The sequence below is a fragment of the Dromiciops gliroides genome, chromosome 3 (genome assembly GCF_019393635.1).
Source record: "Dromiciops gliroides isolate mDroGli1 chromosome 3, mDroGli1.pri, whole genome shotgun sequence".
NCBI lineage: Eukaryota > Metazoa > Chordata > Mammalia > Microbiotheria > Microbiotheriidae > Dromiciops > Dromiciops gliroides.
This window is the reverse complement of record NC_057863.1, coordinates 217,537,643-217,560,394: the sequence shown is the minus strand read 5'-3', so window position 1 is coordinate 217,560,394 and position 22,752 is coordinate 217,537,643. Positions and strand designations below refer to the sequence as shown.

The following is a 22,752-nucleotide window of genomic DNA, read 5'->3' as shown; positions in this document are numbered from 1 at the left end:
TATACACACACACCCACACCCACACCCACAGAACACCCTAAATCTTCCCTTGCATAATCAATAGTAGAAATCAGGAGCTATAATAGAGTTGATGAATGCTTAATCTGCATGTTAATGGAAAAGAATACTAAACAAGATGAAAGATATAAGCAAGCTCAGGGGCTATTCAAATCTGAAGGCATGTTTTGCTAGATAAAAAGCCTAAGATTTTGGTCTTAAAATGAGTTACAGTATATTGTGCCTACTTGCCTTTTCAAGAGAATTTGTCTTATGGGGTTCAATTAACATGAGCCATTGTTCAGCTTTCATGAACCTTTTTTTCATCATGGTAAATAGGATTTCTCCCCCCCTCCACCCCCCACCCCAAAATAAATAAATAAATAAAGCCCAACACATTTGCATGAAGGAATTTTATTTTCCCTCAGATAAGGCAATTGGACCCAACAACTGCCTTTGTAAGAGAAGGGGGGAAAAATCCTCTTTTTCTTTTTTTCTTCCTTTTTTTTTAATTAGAAGTTTGTAACTAGAATTAGATTACTACTATAGCTTTAAATCTTAAATCTATTTGTTAAAAGCAGTGAAAGGATTTTACTGGTGGGAAAAGGAGTAGTAAAAGGTTTGTATGTTGTGTCTGTTTCATCCCAGCAGCTCCTTCAATTGATTTCAAAAGATCTGTAGGCTAAAAAAAAAGAGAAAGAGATACAATTATAAGTTTCACAGTTTTTTAAGATTGACGGCTATTCATCACTCAGCATTTAATATCATCTATCCCTTTGAGTCTTTGTAAATGAGGACTTGTATGAAAACGCTTCTCCTTTCTCTTGGTAGATTATTTCCGTCTTTCCCCTCATTGAAATGTGGATTAGTGATATGAGACTAACTCTTTCTTTAGTAGTCAAAAGGTCTCTACTAAGACCCTGAAGACACGCGTTCTGGGACATTTTTCCTTGCTAAAAGGCTACTGTTCATCCATTTCCATGCCTACCTTAACCCCTACAGGGATATCACAATTATTAGCATCTTGCCTCAGAGCTTAAAGTTAATAAAATTACTCTGCCTGCTAGACTCTCCAATAAAATAAATTAAAGCCTCAGGAACAAAAAAAAAACCTGCCTTAGTAATTTACCTGCAAGTTTGTTGAAACTTCTTTAACCTCCACCAAAAAAAAAATCATACTTCCACAAAATAAAATGTGGTTGGGCAGCTAGGTGGCGCAGTGGATAAAGCACCAGCCCTGGATTCAGGAGTACCTGAGGACAGATTTGAAAGTGACGGGGAAAGAAAGAAAGAAAGAAAGAAAGAAAGAAAGAAAGGAAGGAAGGAAGGAAGGAAGGAAGGAAGGAAGGAAGGAAGGAAGGAAGGAAGGAAGGAAGGAAGGAAGGAAGGAAGGAAGGAAGGAAGGAAGGAAGGAAGGAAGGAAGGAAGGAAGGAAGGAAGGAAGGAAGGAAGGAAGGAAGGAAGGAAGGAAGGAAGATAACTGTATATACAGTTTCATTATAATCTCATGAACAATCCTCATTTTATCTTGTGTTAGTAAAATAAAGAACAAAAATAAACAGAAATGAATCAAGGAATATGATAGAAATATTAAGAATTTTTAAGGACATTATGTAAATTCTCCCTGGGTACAAGAGATTAAAGAAGAAAAACAATGTAGGCAATCATTAGCAATACCCATCAATTCTTTTCCCCAAACAGTAAACCTATAGTTAATTCTAAAGAACAAATATTTCACAGTATATTCCTTCATCTGTCCCTGGAGCAGCTATAAGTCAACAAACATATATCAAGCAACTACTAAGCACCAGACATTGTGCTAAGTGCTAAGGATAAAAAAGAAAGGCAAAAATATTCCCTGCCCTCAAGAAGCAAACAATCTAATGGCTAAGACAACGTGTAAACAACTATGAGCAAACAAGATAGATATGGGACACAGAGTGATTACAGAAGGCAAGTACTAGTATTAAGAGAGATCGGGAAAGCTCCTTGTAGAAGGCAGAATTATTGGTGAGGCTTGAAGGAAGCCAGGGAAGCCAGCAGGCAAGAGTTAAGGAGAAAGAGAATTCTAGGGATGGGAGACAGTCAGTAAAAAAATGAATGGAGCGGGGCAGCTAGGTGGCGCAGTGGATAGAGCACCGGCCCTGGAGTCAGGAGTACCTGAGTTCAAATACGACCTCAGACACTTAACACTTACTAGCTGTGTGACCCTGGGCAAGTCACTTAACCCCAATTGCCTCACTAAAAAAAAAAAAAAGGATGGAGCATGGGGCACCTAGGTGGCGCTGTGGAAAAAGCACCGACCCTGGATTCAGGAGGACCTGAGTTCAAATCCAGTCTCAGACATTTGACACTCACTAGCTGTGTGAGCCTGGGCAAGTCACTTAACTCCAATTGCCTCACCAAAAAAAAAAAAAAAAACAGAAGAAGAAGAAGAATGGAGCTGAGAGATGCTTTGTTCCAGGAACAGTAAGGAACTGGATCCTGGAGTATGTGGAGGATGGGGTAAGGTATAACAAGATTGAAAAGGTGGGAAGGGGCTAGGTTATAAAGGGCTTTAAAAGCCAATCAAAGAGTTTTATATTTGATCTTGGAGCCATTAGATTTTATTGAAAAAAAGAAGTGACATGGTCAGACCTATATTTTAGGATGATTACTTAGATGCCTGAATGGAGAATGAATTGGAGTGGAAAGAAATTTGGGGCAGGGAGATAAACCAGAAGGCTATTGCTTTTGTCTGGGTGTGAGGTGATGAAGGCTTACGCCAGGGTTGGAACAGTGTAATTAGAGAGAAGGGGGAGGAAGGAGACAGTGTGCACATATAAAAGATGTTGTGAATGTAGAATCAATAGGACTTGGTGATAGTTTGCATAGGGGGAGTCAAGGAAGACACCTAGATTTTAAATCTGGGTGACTAGAAGGATGGTAGCACCCACAACAGTATACTCAGTGGCCCTTGATTTTTCAGCCTGTTTAAGATACTAAAGGACTAGGAAAGCACAGAGGAAATGTAACCCCAAGCTGAGGCTCACCATGAATTTTACACTAAATTCCACAGAACAGTGAGATTAAAAAGAGGAAGAGGCGGAGAATTTCATCTTACCTGCTTGGGTCCCTTCTGTTATGAGGAATCACAAAGGAGTTTCAATTTGCTTCCATTTCAGAATTCTTCCTTTCTGGAAGGCTATCATCGCTAAGATCACTGTAGCTGTCACTGAACAGAAAGAAAAAGTGATCTGAAACCATTCTAATCATAACCCCAAGGACCTTCACTACTTAATCTCAAAAGCTAACACAACCAGCTATCAATACTTGGTTGCAATGGTTTCTCATAATGACTAGTCCACAATGTACAAAGACCTATTTTTTTTTTGTGGGGCAATGGGGGTTAAGTGACTTGCCCAGGGTCACACAGCTAGTAAGTGTCAAGTGTCTGAGGCCAGATTTGAACTCAGGTCCTCCTGACTCCAGGGCTGGTGCTTTATCCACTGCGCCACCTAGCTGCCCCCCAAAAACCTCATTTTTGCTAAAAGAAAACAGAACCCCTTGCTTGTTTCTCAAATTGGAAGTCATCAATTGAACATATTTGCACTGTTTTAATTTAAATTTTAATAATTTAAAAAACTGGTTTATGACCCTGCATCTAAATCTTTAAACTAAAGCTATTTCCCCATTTACTCCCCCACCCCACCCCTTCAAATACCTTCTGTTATTTGCTAAAGGAGTGATTTTTTTCATTGAGAAGTGCTTTCTTTCATTATAAAATTAAAAAAAAAAATTTCAAGCAACAAGGATTTATTTTATTACTCTTTCCCTCCCATCTCCTAGCCTTGTCTCCCATTGAACAAAACAAAATTCAAGGGGCAGCTAGGTGGCGCTGTGGATAAAGCACCGGTCCTGGATTCAGGAGTACCTGAGTTCAAATGCGGCCTCAGACACTTGACACTTCCTAGCTGTGTGACCCTGGGCAAGTCACTTAACCCTCATTGCCCTGCAAAACAACAACAACAACAAAAACAAAACAAAAACCTCAAAATAATCCTCCAAATCGCTTGATATAGAGCTACATAGTCTGAACAAAACAAATTCCCACATTCACATTTCCAAAAATGTATGTCTCTTTCTGCTTTTTAAGTTCTTCCCCCCTCCCTCAGGAGGGGAGGGGTGTGTTTCATCTTCACTCTTTTGGACTCCTGGCTTATCATTTTGTCGCTCAGAGTTCTAAACAAAGTCTTTCAAAGTTGTATTTTGTATAATGTTGTTATCACTGCGTAAATTGTTCCCCTAGTTCTGCTCACTGGGCTCTGCACCGGTTCATAAAGGTTTTTCTGGTTTCCTCTGAAACTGTCCATTTCCTCATTTCTTTATGGCTCAATAATAAGCAATCCAATTATGAACTCTATTCACTTTAGTAACGCTAAAATCCTAAATTTCATTGAAACTTGAGAATGTCATTTGTTCCATGTGGAAGGAAAGAGCCCTTGAATTTGCTCATATCCCTGATAGAAATAGGTTAGACTGGAATTGCTAAATGAGCTCATGACATTGGAGCAGCAGGAAGAATCAATGGTATATAATGAGATTTCTTTCAATTCACTGCAATTGCTTACACTTCTACTCTTTCAGCCTCCCTCTTTGGCTAAAAAGGACACAGCATATAGTTCAGTGATCTTATTACTGTAGCTACTTACCTAACTAGAGAAGTAGAAATGTGGCCATGCCTGTTTAAAAAAAAAAAAAAACCCACACACTTTCAAAGTCTTGCTTTGCTAAGTCCTAGAAACGCAAGGTAAGGTGCTGACCACATGCTGATTCTAATTAGCAGAAAAACTGTTCATATTCTGTCTTCCCACTAGAACTGGCAAATACCAGGGCCAACATTAGGGTGGGGGAGGAGGAAGAAGAATAATTTGATATATCTGCTTAAAGATGCCATATTCTAATTTAGCATCTCTAGTTTTCTTGAAGATTCAGCTCCAATGCTACTTCCTACTGAAAGCCTTTCTGGCTTTCCTTTTCCATTTGTTAATGCTCTCCCAGCTTCTACTATGCACAGATCTTTGTATTGACTTACTCATGATGTTTTAATAACTTTTTGAAAATTATTTTTCCTTTATTTTTTGCCATTTAATGAGATTTGATTTTTTCTTTGCCTTTTCATCCCTAAAACTTAGCCCAGCCATTGTACATTATGAACACTTAAATGCTTGTTGAACACTGAATGAACAAATGAATGACACGAACTGATCGCCTAGAGTTCTGAACCCTAGAGCAGGTTTCTTGAAGATATTTGAATAGGGCAATTTTTGTTGCTGTTTGGAAATTGTGGGTACTCCTAACCATTGTAGGGAAATGAGGGGTGAGGGTGGAAAAGACACTAAACTTACTTAGAAGGTTCATCAATCAAACAATTATTTGTTGAGTTAAATTGGAGTTATTAGAAAAGAAAAATGCTTAAGAATAAATCCAAAGTAGGTCTAGAAAACTCAGTATATCCAAAAGAAAACTTATCTTTCCAACCAAACCTACTCTTCTTCTAAACTTCCTTTCCTATGACCATCAAGGGCACCACCATCTCCCCATTAACCTAGGTATGAAACCTCGGTGTTATCCTTCACTCCTCCCTCTCACTAACCCCACATATCCAATCATTTGCTAAATCTCATGTCACTTCTCTATCCACAATGTTTCTCCAGCTGTCCCTTCTTCTACACTTACACAGCTATTTCAATAACCAATAACCACATTGTATTCATTCCATATATACTTCTATGCATACACGTTAAACTCTGCCCTCAAGGGACTTGCAGTCTAATGGAAAGAGGGGAAGATGTGTCATTTTTATGTTTGTATCCTTAGGTCTTAGTATGATGCCCAATTGAGAGATTCCAACCAAAAACCTGAAAGAAGGGGAAAGCCACTATAATCCAGTGGTATTGCTCTCCTTGCTATTCCTCATACCCAACATTCTATCTCCCAACTCACTAGGTTGTCACTGGCTGCTCCCCACTTCTGGAGGGTTCTCCCTACTCACCTTCCATCCCTCCCCTCCTTACTTTGTCTCAACTAAAATTGCGCCTTCTTTCAAAAGCCTTCCCATGTCCTCTGGATTCTTAATGCTTTCCCTCTGACATAGTTCCCAGTTTCTCCCGACTATAGATTGTTTGTACGTAGCTGTTTTGTATGTTGTCTTCCTCGTTCGTTTATGAGCTATTCTAGATTAGAAATGGTCTTTCTTTGTGTCCACAGCAATCATCTGGTGTCTGGCACCAGAGGAGGTGCTTAATGAATACTAATTGACTAATTACCTTCTGGACATCTTTAATTGTTAAAAGAATTTTCCTTGTATCCAGCTAAAATTGCTTTCTTTGCTGCCTTCACCCATTTAACTGTATATAAGAAGAATAAATTTAATCCTTCTATGTGACAGTCCAGTAAATACCTGGAGTCAGTTATTTGCACTTCCCCTGTCTATTGTTATTTGTATAAATAAATGTCTTACCACCCTTACTTGACTGTAAGTCCCCTGAAGGCAAGGACCATATTGTTTTCCATCTTGTTAGAAAAAAGCACAGTGCCTTATAGCAACATTAGAAACAACAGTGTTGTGATGACATCTCTTATTTATAGGCACTTTACGGCTTGCAAGGCCCTTTATGTATGTTATTTCAGGTGATCTTCCCAACAGTCATGTAACCCTTACAATTATTATTACTCCCATTTTACAAATGAGGAAAATGAGACTCGGGAAGTTAAAAAAAAACTCATCCACAGTCACACAGCTCAGCTATGATTGAAGCACAATTGGAACCCAGGTCTTCAGGAGTGCAAACCCATCTCTCTGTATGTTAAGCCAAAATACACATCAGTAGGTGCTTAGTAAGTGTTTGCTGAGTTTAATCAGGGATGCGGAAACTTACTTTATCAATGAGGATCAGTACCCTCTCAGCAACTGATAACTTAGAGCACTTGCCTGAGGCACTGAGGTCAGCAATTTCCCAGGATCGTGGAGACAAAAAGTACCTTAAATGAGACTCAACCCAATTCTACCTAACTTTGAGGTTGACTCAACATTCCTCATGCTGGGTTTTAAATATGCCAGGCGATGGAAACATCATTCCCCTAAGACAAACACAAATCCTACTGTTCTACTACCTGGACCCTGCCAGGAAGAGATTTTTGTATCTGGCTCAGTCTTAATCCCATAAGAGAGAAACTCCCACCAAGAAGCAAAGTAATACAGACCAGCAACTAGGGGAAAAAGATTTAGGAGCTAAATATCCCAAATGGTATGGGTCATTAGTGTATATGCTTCCCTTAAAAAAGAAAAAGCAAGGTCACCTGTCAAATGAATCCTTAACCCAGAGCAAGTTTCTCCCATACATGCACATGCTTTGGAAATAAAGCAGAATGACCACAGAAAAGAAGATATGGTGTTCCTTGCTCCATTTCTTCTCTGAAGGCAAAGTCTAACCCACCTGTGGCAGCACAAAGGGACTAATCCAGCCTGTGGGATATTTATAACAGTGATTTAAGTAAGGCAATCCTACAAATGGAAGAGGGAATTAGTTTATGACTATCAAATTCAGCTATTATAATCCTAAAGGTTGTATGATGGAGGCGAAATGTCAGAACAATATGGGAAAATATTTATCTTTACCAAGAGGGCAGGAAAAAGCATAAGGTTGGAGAATTACAAGAGTACTATTTTGTACAAAATTTTTGTGCTGCCTGATGGTGGCAATTAGACCATTACACATTGGTTGACTGAAGAGAGGGTTGGCCTTAAGCTTATACACAGGTGAAAAAAGCATTCATTAGAATTCCCAGCATGCACCAACTGTCCTACTACCATACTGCATATCAAAGCATTGTTAATGTGAATAAGCATGTTTACAGCTTGCTACCATGCACATAAAAGTTTTCTCCAAAGCATTATTATTGCTGTACTTACTTCTTTCTGAATGTGCCCCTGGAAGCCATAAAATATAAAAGCAATGAAATAACAGCTTAGTATGCTCTAAAAGAGTTTTGCACTTAATCGAAAATTGCAGAATACAGTCAAGGGCAATTATTAAATGCAAAACATTCAATGGTATGATTTATTCCCTTCTGATGCTAGTACCCAGGTGCAAACAATACAAAGAAATTTGATTTGGGAGGAGGAATATACTTTAACCTATAATTGTACAACAAAGCTTTTCTTTCTAAATATCAGTGTTAGTTATTTAATATTATAAGTCAAAAGTTGCATATATCTATTTAATTTTCATCGAGGTATAGGAACTGTCTGTAACTCTAAGCATGGGAAATTCACAGATGAGGGAGTACCCTTTACCAATGCAGGTCAGGCACCATTTCTATAATTTATAATCTTGTCTTGTTGTTGTTTGTCCTTCATTCCTGAAGAGGACCAAAGACATCATGAAGGTTATGTCTTGACTTTTGTGTGAATTGGATTTAAGTGAGACAGAGTTGTGAAAAGTCATCAGCCTGGGGGCAGCAAGGTGGCACAGTGGATAGAGCACTGGCCCTGGAGTCAGGAGGACCTGAGTTCAAATCCAGCCTCAGACACTTAAAACTCACTAGCTGTGTGACCCTGGGCAAATCACTTAACCCCAATTGCCTCACCCAAAAAAAAAAAAGGTATCTGAAAAGTCATCAGCCTGACCTTCTCTTCCAGAGCCATCAAAGTCCAGTAAGTAACAAGATATAAGTCAACTGGCTATGGCTTGGGTACTGGTGGAGGGAGTACTATCTTAGAGAGCTACCTAGAGTACTGGGAGGTAAAGCCCATGGTCACACAAACAGTATGTGTCATAGGTGAGAGCTGAACCCAGGTCTTTGATACTGGCTTCTATCCATCTTTTTTTTTTTTTGAGGCAATTGAGGTTAAGTGACTTGCCCAGGGTCACATAGCTAGCAAGTGTCTGAGGCCAGATTTGAACTCAGGTCCTGCTGACTCCAGGAATGGTGTTCTATCCACTATGCCACCTAGCCCCTGGCTTCTATCCATTATGACAACTGCTTGTCAATTTTAAACAAAGTCTAATAAAATCACTTGGGCAAATGTTTTAAAAATACCTGATAACAACAAGAGAATGTTTAATTAATATATCAATTCCCATTCCAATTTTGCTGTAAACATAACCACTCAAATAACAAAACAATAATTATCTGGGTCAATACATAAAAAACCTTAAAGGTGGCCTAGGGACAAGCAGCATCATAACAATCACTTGAGAAATGTGGACAAAGAATTTCATTGAAAGAAAACACTTCCAGACTTGAGTATTTGGGACTGCTGAATAATGCAGGTAGACTAAAAGTTACTGCCATTAACATCATACATTTATTCTCCACTGTTGGCCTTCTGGTCAAGGAAGCACAGAATCATTCCTCAATATTTTTTAGGCTTCATTCTAGTCCCAAACTACAATAGGCATGATTCTGACCATGGGAATGAAGGGGAATCCTTATCCCTGCAGACAGCAGGCAATCCAGGACAGCTGCTATCTCAGAACATTTGCTTTTTTCAGTTCAGAGGGTTTCTGGGTAGGCATATCCCAACGATCTCCTCAGGTATAGCTCTGTAAAAGGTGCTGAGCTGCACTCTGAGGATGTTCCAAGGTGTGGTCAAAATAAAGCCACCACTGCAATGAAAATTCCCATCAGTATTCTAAGTTGCTGATGAAAAGGGAAGAAAAACTGCTAGGACTGATTCTCTCCAATTCCATTATTGGCCCTCTCATGAACAGATTTAATAATAGATTTAATAATAGATTATGGTTCATGGCATCATACTCAAGCATTCATGAGCTCAAGGGATGTGCTGTGGTGATTTTGAGATGAATACGAAAGCTGATGGCAAAAAAAGATCAACTCTCAGAAGGGGAACAGAAGAATTTCTCTAAGCAACAGCACTGGGTTAAATGCAAAGAAAGCTCCCTATAGAAAATAGAAAGATTGGACAGACACTGGCCTCCTTAAAGTAGACTTAGGCCTCAAAGGGACTTTAAAGGCCATCAAGTCCAATGCCTGCCCCCTCCCAATTTTACTGTTGAGAAAGCTGAGACAAAGAAAAGTGAAGAGACTTGCCCAGGGTCACACAACCAGTGTCTAAATCAGGTTTTGAACTCAGGTCTTCTTAACTCCAAGTCTAGTGCTCTATCCATGGAAACCACGTTGCCTCTCTTACTGTACTATGTCATCAGAATCATAGCTGGAAGGGATGGCAGAGGTCATCTAACCCAATCACATTATCTTACAGATGAGGAAACTGAAGGCCAGAGAGGTGGATTTGCCCAAAGGTCACACAGCAGGGCTAGGATTCTAATCATAGTCCTTTGATTCCAAATCCAGTGATCCTTCAAGCTTCCTCCCCAAAGAAATATATTTTCTTTAGTAAACACTTAACATAATTTAACTTTAATTGTTGCTGGTTAGTACTTTTCCAGATGACAATTTTATTTCTAGGCCATAATGTATCTAGGAGCATCTTAAATAGAGGTTAATTGATTTGGAACTGTGTCCTCTATTCTGACAATTAGGAAGTGCCAGAGAGCAGTTCCACCCACATCTTACTTAGTTTCCAGTTTTGCCCACCTACAAGCTTCGGAACAAACAAATACGAAATGAGAAGCTATTTGAAAAGAAGCTAAGTAGGAACAGCAACATTATATGATGATCAAATGTGAATAACAACTATTCTCAGCAATATAATGATCGAAGACAATTCCAAAGGGCTTATGATGAAAAATGCTCTCAACTTCCAGAGAAAGAACTGATGGAATCTCAATGCAGATCAAAGCATACTTTGTTTTTTTGGTGGGTTTTTTTTGGGGGGGAGGGGGCGCCTGTCTTTTCTTTCACAATATGGTTAATATGGAAATATGCTTTGCATGACATCACATGTATAATCTCTATCAAATTGCCTGCCTTCTGGGGGGGGGGAGAAGGGAGGGAGAGAATTTGGAACTCAAGATTCTTTTTAAAAAGTTAAAATTTGTCATTGGAAAAAATATATAAAAATTTTCAGTTGGGAAAAAAGAAGCTAAGTATGGCTTAAGGCCCAGTCAAGTAGCCATAATGGAAGTAGAAAGTTTTTTTTTTAAGGGCATATGGGAATTCCTTGTTATTTCAAAGCTAGGAAACAAGAAACGTAGTTTAGAAGGGGGAAAAGAAAGCCATCAATATCAGAAAAGCAAGAAGGAAATGGAAGCACCATCACAACAAAATTCTGTCAGAAATTAAAAGCTACAGGGGCAGCTAGATGGCACAGTGGATCGAGCACCAGTCCTGGAGTCAGGAGTACCTGGGTTCAAATCCAGCCTCAGACACTTAACACTTACTAGCTGTGTGATCCTGAGCACGTCACTTAACCCCAATTGCCTCACTAAAAAAAAAAAAAAAAAAGAAAAGAAATTAAAAGCTACAGAGGCAGCTAGGTGGCACAGTGGATAAAGCACCAGCCGTGGATTCAGGAGGGACCTGAGTTCAAATGTGGCCTCAGACACTTGACACTTACTAGCTGTGTGACCCTGGGCAAGTCACTTAACCCTCATTGCCCCGCAAAAAAAAAAAAAAAAAAAAGAAAAAGAAAAAGAAATTAGAAGGTGCAGCATAGTAGAAGAGGGATAGAGTGAGGTTTTGAGTCCCCTGTTAGAATATGCAAGGGAAACAAGAAATGGAAGACTTGAATTGAAAAATAAGAAAACTCTTCCTTAATGGACTTTTGTACTTTAAAAAGGCTTTCTCTATATAACCGATATCAGATTGCTTTCTGTATTGAGCAGGCGGGAGGAAAGGGAGGGAGGGAGAAAAATTTGAAACTCAAAATCTTATAAAAACAAATGTTGAAAACTATCTTTACATGTAACTGAGAAATAATAAAAATCCTGTTATGTTTTAAAAAAGGCTTTCTCCTTTAGATCAAGCAACTTAATAGAATTCTTAGAGAAGTGGGAAAACTGAACTTATAAGGCAAAACCAGAGCCATATTGATTTGGGAATAAAAGGATGCTCTTCTGAGCACTTGGTAACAAGTGGTAGGTGGAGACACAAGATCAAGAGATCAATATAGATGATAAAATCAACAATTAGAATATCAATCAAGGAGCAGCTAGGTGGCACAGTGGATAGAGCACTGGCCCTGGAGTCAGGAGTACCTGAGTTCAAATCCAGTCTCAGATACTTAACACACACTTACTAGCTGTGTGACCCTGGGCAAGTCACTTAACCCCAACTGCCTCACTAAAAAAAAAAAAAAGAATATCAATCAAATAAATATCTTTTAGTGGTTCTATTTTATATTGGGCGGGGGGAGTGCTTCAAGTAGAGCTGATCTAGGAAAAGCTAGCTGAAGACCAAAATTCTCCCCTCCTAGTGGAAAAAGTAGCTATCTAAATCAGTGCATGGCTGATTCTACTATAGCTCCCGATAACAGGGATGAGGAGGAGGAGGAGAAGGAAGAGGAGGATGACGACGACAATGATAATGATGACGACAGTGACAATGACGACGATGATAATGATGACGACAATGACGATGACGAAGATGATGGTGGTGGTGGTGGTGATGATGACGGCCAGCAGCATTTACATAGCACTTTAAGGTTTTCAAACACTTTCCAAATAGGATTTCATTTTTATCCTCACAACAACCCTGGGGAAATAGGTGCTATTATTACCCTTATTTTACAGAAGAGGAAACTGCGGAAGGCAGAGGATATGACTTGCCCAGGGGTCACAGAGTTAGTAGATGTCTGAGGCAAAGATCTGAACTCAGGTCCTCCTGTGACAGGCCTACTACACTACCCAACTGCCCAAGAAATAGAAGCAGTATCTTTAGAGATAGTAGAATCAACATACATCCAAATATGTAAACAATCCAGAACCTGGCTTGTTTATCAGAGTTATGACGTATATGCTTGTTTTTTCCATATTCTCAGCTCTCAAAAGGCTCTGCCTTTCTCAGTGATTCAGGAACTTCCTCTAACAATAGTGATTGTGATGTGGAATGGAATTAAGTTGATCAAATTGATCGTGAGACACCCCAAAGAATTACAAGACTCAGTTTCCCAAGTTTTATTGCAATAATGTGAATGACCACAGGGAGACCTCCCAAAGGAGAAAGGTGTCTCTTGAATAGGGAAAGAGAAGACAGTTATATTTATAGTATGGATAAATTGATTATCAGTCTAATTATAATAATCTCCACCTTAGGGAGGTACAGGAGAGGCCCTATCCTAATTTGGACTTCCTGGATTTGTCTGTTAACCCCTTCTTTACCTCTTCCATCAATTGTAATCTAACCCTGCCTGTAGATCCTATATGATTCCTAACTTTTTATTTTTTTAAGATTTCTAACTCTTTTGTTTTGCAGGACAATAGGGGTTAAGTGACTTGCCCAGGGTCACACAGCTAGTAAGTGTCAAGTGGCTGAGGCCGGATTTGAACTCAGGTACTCCTGAATCCAGGGCTGGTGCTTTTATCCACTGTGCCACTTAGCTGCCCCGATCCTATGTGATTCCCATTCAGGTTCTCACAAAGTCTTACCACGGGAGGTCCACCCAACGTGCTGAAGGCTCTCCTTGGTTCTCTCTACATCAAGAAGACAATAATGAAGCACTCTGGCTGGCCCCCTGTCGATCCTTCTTCTTACCACGTAACTATCCCATCTTCCCTCTCTGTTGTACAACTTCTCAATGACATCCTTTGCTCTTGTTCTATAGAATTCTTAAAGTGCAGAGCTATCTTTCTTAGCCAGATCACACCCACCATGTGCAACTCTATTGCCCTCTGGGGGTTACTCACCTTTAGTTGTTGGGAGGCAGTAACATTCCAGGCCTCATATATAGCACATAAAGCAATACCAGCAAAATGATTCTATTAGAAAAATGGTGATCCAAGACAATTCCAAAGGACTCATGAGGGAAAATGTTATTCACATCCAGAGAGAGAACTGATGGTGTCTGAATGCAGATCGAAGGATACTATCTTCACTTTTTTAATATTTTTCATGGTTTTTGCCTTTTGGTCTGTTTCTTGTTTCACAACATGACTAATATGGAAATATGTTCTACATGATTGCTCATATATGACCTATATAAAATTGTTTACTATCTTGGGAAGAGAGGAGGTGGAAGAAGGGAGAAAATTTGGAACTTGACATTTTTAGATGAATGTTAAAATTTGTCTTTACATGTAATTAGAAAAAATAAAATAGTATAAAACCAAAACGAAATCCTAAGGGGGAAAAAAAGGAAACTGGGGCTTTATTTTCATAGGAAATTTGGGAGTCAGTAAGAGAAATTTGCAAATTCCTAAAAGCAATACAGTCCTCTCTCCTTCTGCTATTCAATTCTGGGTCCAGCTCATGGTTCACCTGTACCGTCTGCCCTATATATACATAACGCTCCCTAGGGTTTCTATTCAAATGCATGTTCAGATGCATGACCTTCAGTATCCATTTGCTCTTTAGCATGTGCATGCATAGTTCAAACCCTTTTCAGTGAGTATAGATTTCTTCCAGGAGGTTTTGCGGTGTCTTGGGGCTTAATTCTATTAGCACAATGTTATTTTCAAATAGGAACATCTGGAAGACCTCACAATCCACAGGGAAGCCTTCCCCAACCTGTATTCTGTACTAAATCACCTCTCTCACTGTTCAGAATACCTCTGGTCAACATACATCTTCCTCAGCTGATGTTTATTATCAGAGTTACTGAATAGGGTTATTTTTGTTTTATCCTTCAAGGAGCTGTGAATAATGCATACGTAGAAGACGCCTTGCTATACAAAATCTTGTAAGCACTACCAACAAAAAAAAGCATAATGGGACGTTGTATTCATGACATCATTTTGGTTCAGTGGAAGATGGTAAATATGTGGTCCACTGCTGAATATCATTTGGGAAAACCTGCTTGCTCCTTACTGCTGCCCTCATTAAATGGAGTTAACTTTAATATACATTTTTGTATAAATGGGAAAGTTAATGATGTCCTCTTGACTCTTTTCTCTGGCGTTATTAAGGTCTCAGATTTTTTCCACACTTTGGGTATCTTCCCCTCCATCAGATAATTTATTTATTTGTCTTTCAATGCCCTCACAATTGAATTTTCTTCAAGATGATTCTCCTCTCTATATATTTGGTTAAATTCAGTTGCTTTTCCCATCTATGCCTCTCATGCTATTTTTTGCTTTAATACCATTTCTATCTCTCCAAAAACATACCAGGGACTATGATTTTAGGACCCAAGTATGGTGGTTCAACTATCCTTGACGGAGAAAAGTTTGTCAAATTGTTTTGGGGTTTTGGGTGGCTTTTTTGCAAATCTTTTCTATTTTTTTTCTGTTTGTAATCCTCTTTTCATTTTCATCTTTAACCACCCTTAGGGGTGATTTTTGCATAGTTGAATATCTTGCCACATTTTCTTTAAATTGATTTTAACTTCCACTGTTTCTCTCTGCTTTATGAGATAATACTGCTCATAATTGCCCCTCATCCTTCTTTGTAAAGATTTTACAGAAAAGTTTATATTCCAGCCGACTGTTTTCTTTGACAGTAATCTTTTCTGCTTGGAAAGTAAGACAGATGTTTGCTGACTACGGTGCTTTCTGGGCTCTTTTTGGTCTCCTTATTGTTGAAATTAACTTATAACTATTTAATTTCTGGATAAAATCATTACAGTCAATACCAGTCATTTCTGTAGTCCATCTCCCATTTTCTTTTTAATTTTCAAAATGCTTTCCCAGAAAATGAATGGGTTTGGCTCTTGGGTCATTCCTTTCCTCCTGCTTCCATTCCTTTGGTTTGAGTCTCCAGGGAAGGATGGGAATTACCTCTGCCCATGAATCTTTAGAGTGACATCATCATACCATGGGCAAGAGCCCCATAATACAAAACCTTTCAATAATCTATTTCCATCTGCCACATTCCATTCTGTCCACTTCACCACCAAAAAGGAATTTGAGAAATGCAAATGTGGTGATATAGTAAAGTGGTTTGCAATGATATGAACTGGTGTCAGTAGGAATAATTAAGTTAACACTCTCACTCCACCATGCACTCTGTGTTTGTAACAACTAATGTTTCTGGAGTGCTTTGGCGCTTGGAAAACACTTTGCATACATTATCATATTTGATCGTCACAACAACCACATGAGAGAAATATTATGGCTGCTATAATTCCCATTTTACAGATGAGGAAACTGAGGCTGAGATTTAGTGACTTACATCATTTGAACCTTGGTTTTCCTCACTATCAGTTCTGTGCTCTATCCAACTATACCACCTAACTGCCTCAAATTATCCTTTAGAGAAGACAATGCCGATATCTAATATCATACAGTACTTTAAGGTTTGCAAAGCACTTTACGAAGGTTATTTCATTTGATCCTCACAATTCTGGGAGTTGGTGCCATTATTTTCTCCATTTTGCAAATGAAGAAACTGAGGTAGACAGAGGTTAAGTGACTTGTCCAGGGTCCTATAGCTAGGGCTAGATTGGGATTCTGGACTTCCAAGTACATTGTTCTATACACTGTGCCACTTATGTTGAGGGTCAATGAAAGTGGTACAAAGGATCATCATATGTATAATCTATATCAAATTGCTTGCCTTCCCAAGGAAAGAGGAAGAGAGGTAGGGAGGAAGAGAGAATATAGGAGGGAGGGAGAGAAATTATGGAACTCAAAAAAAGTTTTTTTTAATAATGTTAAAAAATGTTTATTTACATAAACAAAATTAAACGGAAAAAAGATCATGCTATCAAATGTCTGAATCCAGTTTCTCAATGGTCTGAACACTAAAGCCTTTCCTTGACTAATTATATTGCTTCAGTTTGTCAGCCATATGTTGCACAAATGGAAAAAAACCAAGTGTCTAGAAATATTAGTTTAAGATTATCTTACTGGGATTTAATATACCTTTAGAAGAGCCCCCAGATGACTGGCTTTGAACTAACTAAAATGAGTCTTCTAAGCTGCAATCATTCTGTAAATAAATGAAGAGTTGGACATTCAGCTAATCAGCTTCCTACCCCCAAGACATTCTTTTGTCTATAAGCTTTTCAGGCACTGAGCAACAAGATTTTCTTCAGGCAGAATTCAGAGCCTCCAGGCTCAAATGTATTTAGCTAAAGTTACTGCCTTCCCTTGTTCATAGCTTAAAGATATCAAACTGCCAGAACATCCCAGAATATGGCAGAGAATCGCCAGATCTCCATTCTAGGGAAGTCATTCATCTCAGGACCATAATTCTATTTCTACCTTTGTTTCAGGTTAAGTCACAGACTGTGATATTGTTTATTAGAAACTCCAGCCCCACCAAGTTGGCCCAAAAGAAAGGATGAAAAAACACACCTCTCTCACTTCTCTGCAGAGGTGGAGGACTATGCTTGTGGAACACGCCATACATCATAAGAATTGGTGGACACGTTGATGAGTTTTGCTGAAATGTTTTTTAATCTTCCTTTTTTATTCTTTGTTACATGGGATGGGTCTCTCATAGGGTAGGGGGGAGAAATGCATTTGGAAATAAAGGTGATGCAAAAACAAAAGCTATCGATAAAAATGTTTTAGAGATATAAGTACATGATATCATCCCAGCTCATTTTAATGGCACCAGTCACCGAAACTATAAAATTAATCTAGTACTCCAGACAAAGAATGGAGGAGAGAACGGTCCCTCCAAATTCCTTTCATCTCAGGAACTAGCAAGCATAATGCTATATAGCTCTTAGATATGACAGCCAATCACTTCCAAGCATTATATTCTCAAAAAAGAAAAAACAGTAAAGTTCTTATTTGAACAACTCAGTACAGTGGGTTAAACAATAGATCAAATTAAATAATCTATCTAAAAATGTTTTGCAAACATTACTATTCTGTTGTAAGTGCTGCCTCATATTATGGCTAGTTGTTATTGAATCATTCAATCATGTCCAACTTTTTGTGACCCTATGGACCATAACACACCAGACCCTTGACATGAGATGCTTGTCTTCCAAAGTCATGAATTTTAAAACTGTCATGGTGTTTTCTTAGCAAAGATATTGAAGTGGTTTGCCTTTTCCTTCTCCGGCTCATTTTACAGATGAGAAAACCGAGGCAAACAGGGTTAAGTGATTTGCCTAGGGTCACACAGCTAGTGTCTGCGGCTAGATTTGTTTTGTTTTTGTCTTTTTTGGGGGGTTTTTTGTAGGGCAATTGTGGTTAAGTGACTTGCCCAGGGTCACACAGCTAGTAAGTGTCAAGTGTCTGAGGCTGGATTTGAACTCAGGTCCTCCTGAATCCAGGGCCTGTCCTTTATCCACTGCGCCATCTAACTGCCCCCCCTGAGGCTAGATTTGAACTCATGAAGATGAGTCTTCCTGATTCCAGTCCCAGGCCTGATTCCATCCACTGCCACCTAGCTGCCCCTCCTTTTGCCTAAGGCTTCCCTTAATCAAACAAAAAAATCCAGAGGAAGAACTCTTATCCATGAACCCAGCACATTTACTGGACATTACCTGCACTATATGCAAGGCAGAGTCTTTGAGCTAAGTTCTAAAGAATAATTTGTTTGCCTGGTGCTCCCATGAGTTTCTATATGGAAGCTTCAGCAAGCAACTGATTTTCTGAGAATTCCACCTGGGGCTTAGGCAGAGACTGTTGGGTTTCCCCTGCCTGTCAGTGTAGAGAAGCCTAATACAGTGACACAGCCCACACACGGCCACACCATAGTCATTTAAGACTTAACAGTTCTATATGACTTTGTACTTGCAAATTACTAGATGATTGTTTTTTTATGAATTATTCCTCCAAGCTAACCTACAAAGCAAGTTAGTTCTCTTACCTTATTTTACATAGGAGAATGTGAGGCATGCAGGGAACAAGCCATTTGCACAATGTCAAACAGTGTGAGGTCAATGGCAGAGCCACATTATAATTCCCAGTCTGCTGCTGAAGCCACTGTGCTCTTAGCAAATACAATTCTACAGCATCTCTCTGTGAAAGCACAGGAGCCTGGGAGTCAGGAAGGCTAGGTTTTCCTCTGCCTCTCTTAGCCTCAGTTTCTTCATCTGCAGTAGAGGAATCATACTTTCCCTACCTCTTCCAACAGGGTTTTTTGTTTTTGTTTTTGTTTTTGTTTTTGTTTTTGTTTTTGTTTTTGTTTTGCAGGGCAATGGGGTTTAAGTGACTTGCCCAGGGTCACACAGCTAGTAAGTATCTGAGGCTGGGTTTGAACTCAGGTCCTCCTGAATCCAAGGCTAGTGCCTTATCCATTGCGCCACCTAGCTGCCCCCCCAACAGGGTTTTTATAAGGAAATCTTTTAAAAAAAAAAAAAAAAACGAAAGTAAATCATGATAATTATCTTTAAACCTTGAACCAATTCTCAATTTCTTAAATGAGGAAATGGTTTGCTCTACATAATCCACACCATATATGAGTCTGGTAATATGCAAAATATGTAAAACAGCTGATAGCAATTAAAGAAAGGAGAGGCTAAAGGCCTATGAGCCTCTTTTTTTTTTTTTTTTTTGGTAAGGCAATTGGGGTTAAGTGACTTGCCCAGGGTCACACAGCTAGTGTCAAGTGTCTAAGGCTGGATTTGAACTCAGGTCCTCCTGAATTCAGGGCCAGTGCTCTATCCCCTGCGCCACCTAGCTGCCCCCTATGAGCCTCTTTTATTTGTATATGTCTGAAATAGCACCTCCTTCCTAGGATTGTTGTGGGAATAAAATGGCATAGAATTTGTGAAGTGCCTTGTAAATCTTAAAAGTGCTATATAGAGGGCAGCTAAGGTGGTGCAGTGGATAAAGCACCAGCCCTGGATTCAGGAGGACCTGATTTCAAGTCTGGCCTCAGACACCTGACACTTACTAGCTGTGTGACCCTGGGCAAGTCACTTAACTCTCAATGCCCTCACCCCCCCCCCCAAAAAGTGCTATATAAAGGCTAGCTATTATAATCAAACACCTGGTTATGATTCAGGGAATGTGCAACTAGCTCCTGCTCAATCCCTTAATTTCTTTTAGAGGACATTCGTGTGGGCCAAGTTGAGTTTTGAGTCAGGAATACCTGAGATCAAACCTAGTCCCAGACACTTACTAGCTGTGTGATCCTGGCAAGTCACATAACCTCTGTTTGCCTCAGTTTCCTCCACTGTAAGATTGGGATAATAGCACCCACCTCCCAGGGTTGTTGTGAGGATCGCATGAGATATTTGTTAAAAAATAAATCACTTAGCACAGTACCTGAAACATAGTAGGCACTATATAGATACTTATTCCCAGCTCTCCCTCCCCAAGCAGTGAAGAGTTAACAAACAAAATGAAATACAGAGCCTAACACAGAGGAGTAAATTTGACCTCAGTGGAATCATTGAAGCTTCCTAGAATGAGACCAATGGCCCTGAACAATGTACATCCCCTGAGACCAGGGACTATTTTCTATTTTGTCTTTGTATTCCCAGTTCCCATCATAGTGCCATGCACAAAGTAGGGACTAAATAAATGCTTATTGTATTAGATTAGAATATGGCTCTGAAAGGGTACATACCTTATTCAAAAGAAAACAAATAAGTAAAAGTGAATGAGGGGGAAAGGCAGCATTTTATATTTAGAAGATAATATTCATGCGAAGAAGAGTATTTTGTTAAAGACTAATATGGCTAGAAACAGAAGTTATATTGTCATCAGAGTATACAACAGACCACTTAGACAGAAGGAGAATAAGGAGTTCAGGAAACAGATCACAAACCTAACCCAGAAGCATGCTACAACAGTGAAAAAAGACTTCAGTTATCTGCTCGTCTGGTATCTGCTGAAGTTTTCATGCTGTCAAAAGCTGTACACAGTTACTAATTTCTTGATTTGCTTTCATGATAATCTTCCTTCAAAAAGTAGAGGAACCAGCAAAGGAAAACTTTATTCTTGACCTGATTCTCACCTCTCACAGGGAGGAGCTGGTTATTGTGGTGGAAGTGATGAGGAAAGGGAACACTTTCTCCTTCAGTTTTTTGACAAAAAAGAAGAAATCTGAGAACAGGCTGGCATGTTCCCTAGGTTTTAAGAAAACAATTGCAAAGCATTTCTGAGGAAGGACACAAAGAATCTCATGAACTAAAATCCCACCAAAGAATTCCAATCCAGGGGCACAGTAAGCTCTCAAAAATGAAATTGTTAAGTACAAAGAAACAATTCTGATGCAAAAGGAGAGTTGTCTAAAGGGACTAAAGTGAAAGCACAGAAAACTCATCAACCAACTTAGATTATAAATTGCCATCTACAGGAGATTAAAACAAGGAAAGATAACAGAAGATGGCATGTGTGACATCATCATCATCACCACAGCTAACATTTATATAGCATTTTAAAGGTTGTGAATCACTTTACATTTATCATCTAATTTCATCCTCACAACAACTCTCTGACATAGGTAACATTATGTTATATAATATCATATCATATATTAGTATATTAGTAATGAATAATTACTATTAATAATAGATGCTTGTTCTATGCTTATATAGCCTATATTTACATTATTATATTAATATATGCTTATACAGCATATATTTACATTAATTATAAATGAGATAATTATATATACATGTTTATTATAACAGTTCGTATACACATACACATATATACACATATTTTTGTTATGTCTGTTGTAGATGTATTATAAACATGGTCCTATAAAAACAGTGTCAGGAATACTAAACTTCAGGATTTGATGAATCTGAGATGCTGGTAAAAAAAACCTAAAGACAACAAATGGACTGGGACTTTTTAAAAAAGTAATAATAGGGTAAAGAGGAGATTCAAAGAAGGGGTTGGACCGCTGTCTAGAGTAGATAAGATGATGACAAATGACTAAAGAGAGCAAGTAAAACTCATTTTGCTTCTGTTTTCATTGTCAAAGGGATTGACTTTGGGACTGGAAAGGACAAATAGGCAGTTGATACCCATAATAATGAATAATGGCATGCTTATTACGCAATTTACAAATGACATCAACCTGGGTGGAACCACTAACACTTTGGATTCCAGAAAGGATCCTGGAGAGGCTATAACACTGGGCAAAATCTAATTAACTGAATTTTTAGTAGGGAAAAATTCAAAGTCTTATACTTGGCTTTAAAAAAAAAAAAGCATAAGAGGAGTACAACCAGACAATTCATCTAAAAAAGGAGTGGAGGAGTCTGGTAGATTACAAGTTCAGTGTGAGTGAACAGCATGACAAAGCTGAATTAATAGAGGCCCATCCAGAAGGAACAAGGAGGTGATAATTCTGCTGTCCTCTGCTCTAGTAGGAGCACCTCTGAAACCCTCACTTAGTTGTGGACATCATGTGTTAGAAAGGAGGGATACTAGGACAGTGAAGGGCCTTGAATTCATACCATATGAGGATCAGTTGAAAGAATTCATAATGTTTAACCTAGAGAACTCTCCAGGAAGAATGTCTTCAAGTATGTGGACTATCAGATGGAGGGAGGGTGCAATATGTAGAACCAGGAACAATGGTGGGAGCAAAGGGATGGATCTAAGGCTTGATGTCAGTAAAAACAAAACAAAAAAAACCTCCTTACCAGTATAGGTACCCTAATATGACTGGGCTGCCTCAGGAGGTAGTAGGCTCCCTGTCATGAAGATCTTCAAACAAAGGTTTCATAAGCACTGGATGACTATGTTAAAGGAGGAACCTGTTTCAGGTCTTAGACTAGGGATCCACTGAACATCCTCTCAGATGGGAAATTCTGTGATG

General features: G+C 38.9%; 1 protein-coding gene across 6 annotated transcripts in view; it reads right to left on the bottom strand.

Moving 5' to 3' along the window:
* Positions 1–367: 367 nt before the first annotated feature.
* Positions 368–22,752, bottom strand: part of CTPS2 (CTP synthase 2) — a 136,172-nt gene continuing 113,787 nt past the window's right edge. For 4 of the 6 annotated variants that reach the window (XM_043996463.1, XM_043996462.1, XM_043996464.1 and 1 more), the window contains 4 exons: positions 7,952–7,969; positions 4,689–4,718; positions 3,101–3,211; positions 368–679 (listed from right to left, as the gene is read on the bottom strand). In XM_043996463.1, the coding sequence (XP_043852398.1) occupies positions 3,142–3,211; positions 4,689–4,718; positions 7,952–7,969 (118 nt within the window). In that variant the 3' untranslated portion in view covers positions 368–679; positions 3,101–3,141. The remainder of the gene's footprint in view (positions 680–3,100; positions 3,212–4,688; positions 4,719–7,951; positions 7,970–22,752) is intronic. The other 2 variants (XM_043996466.1, XM_043996467.1) reach the window with 2 other exon arrangements.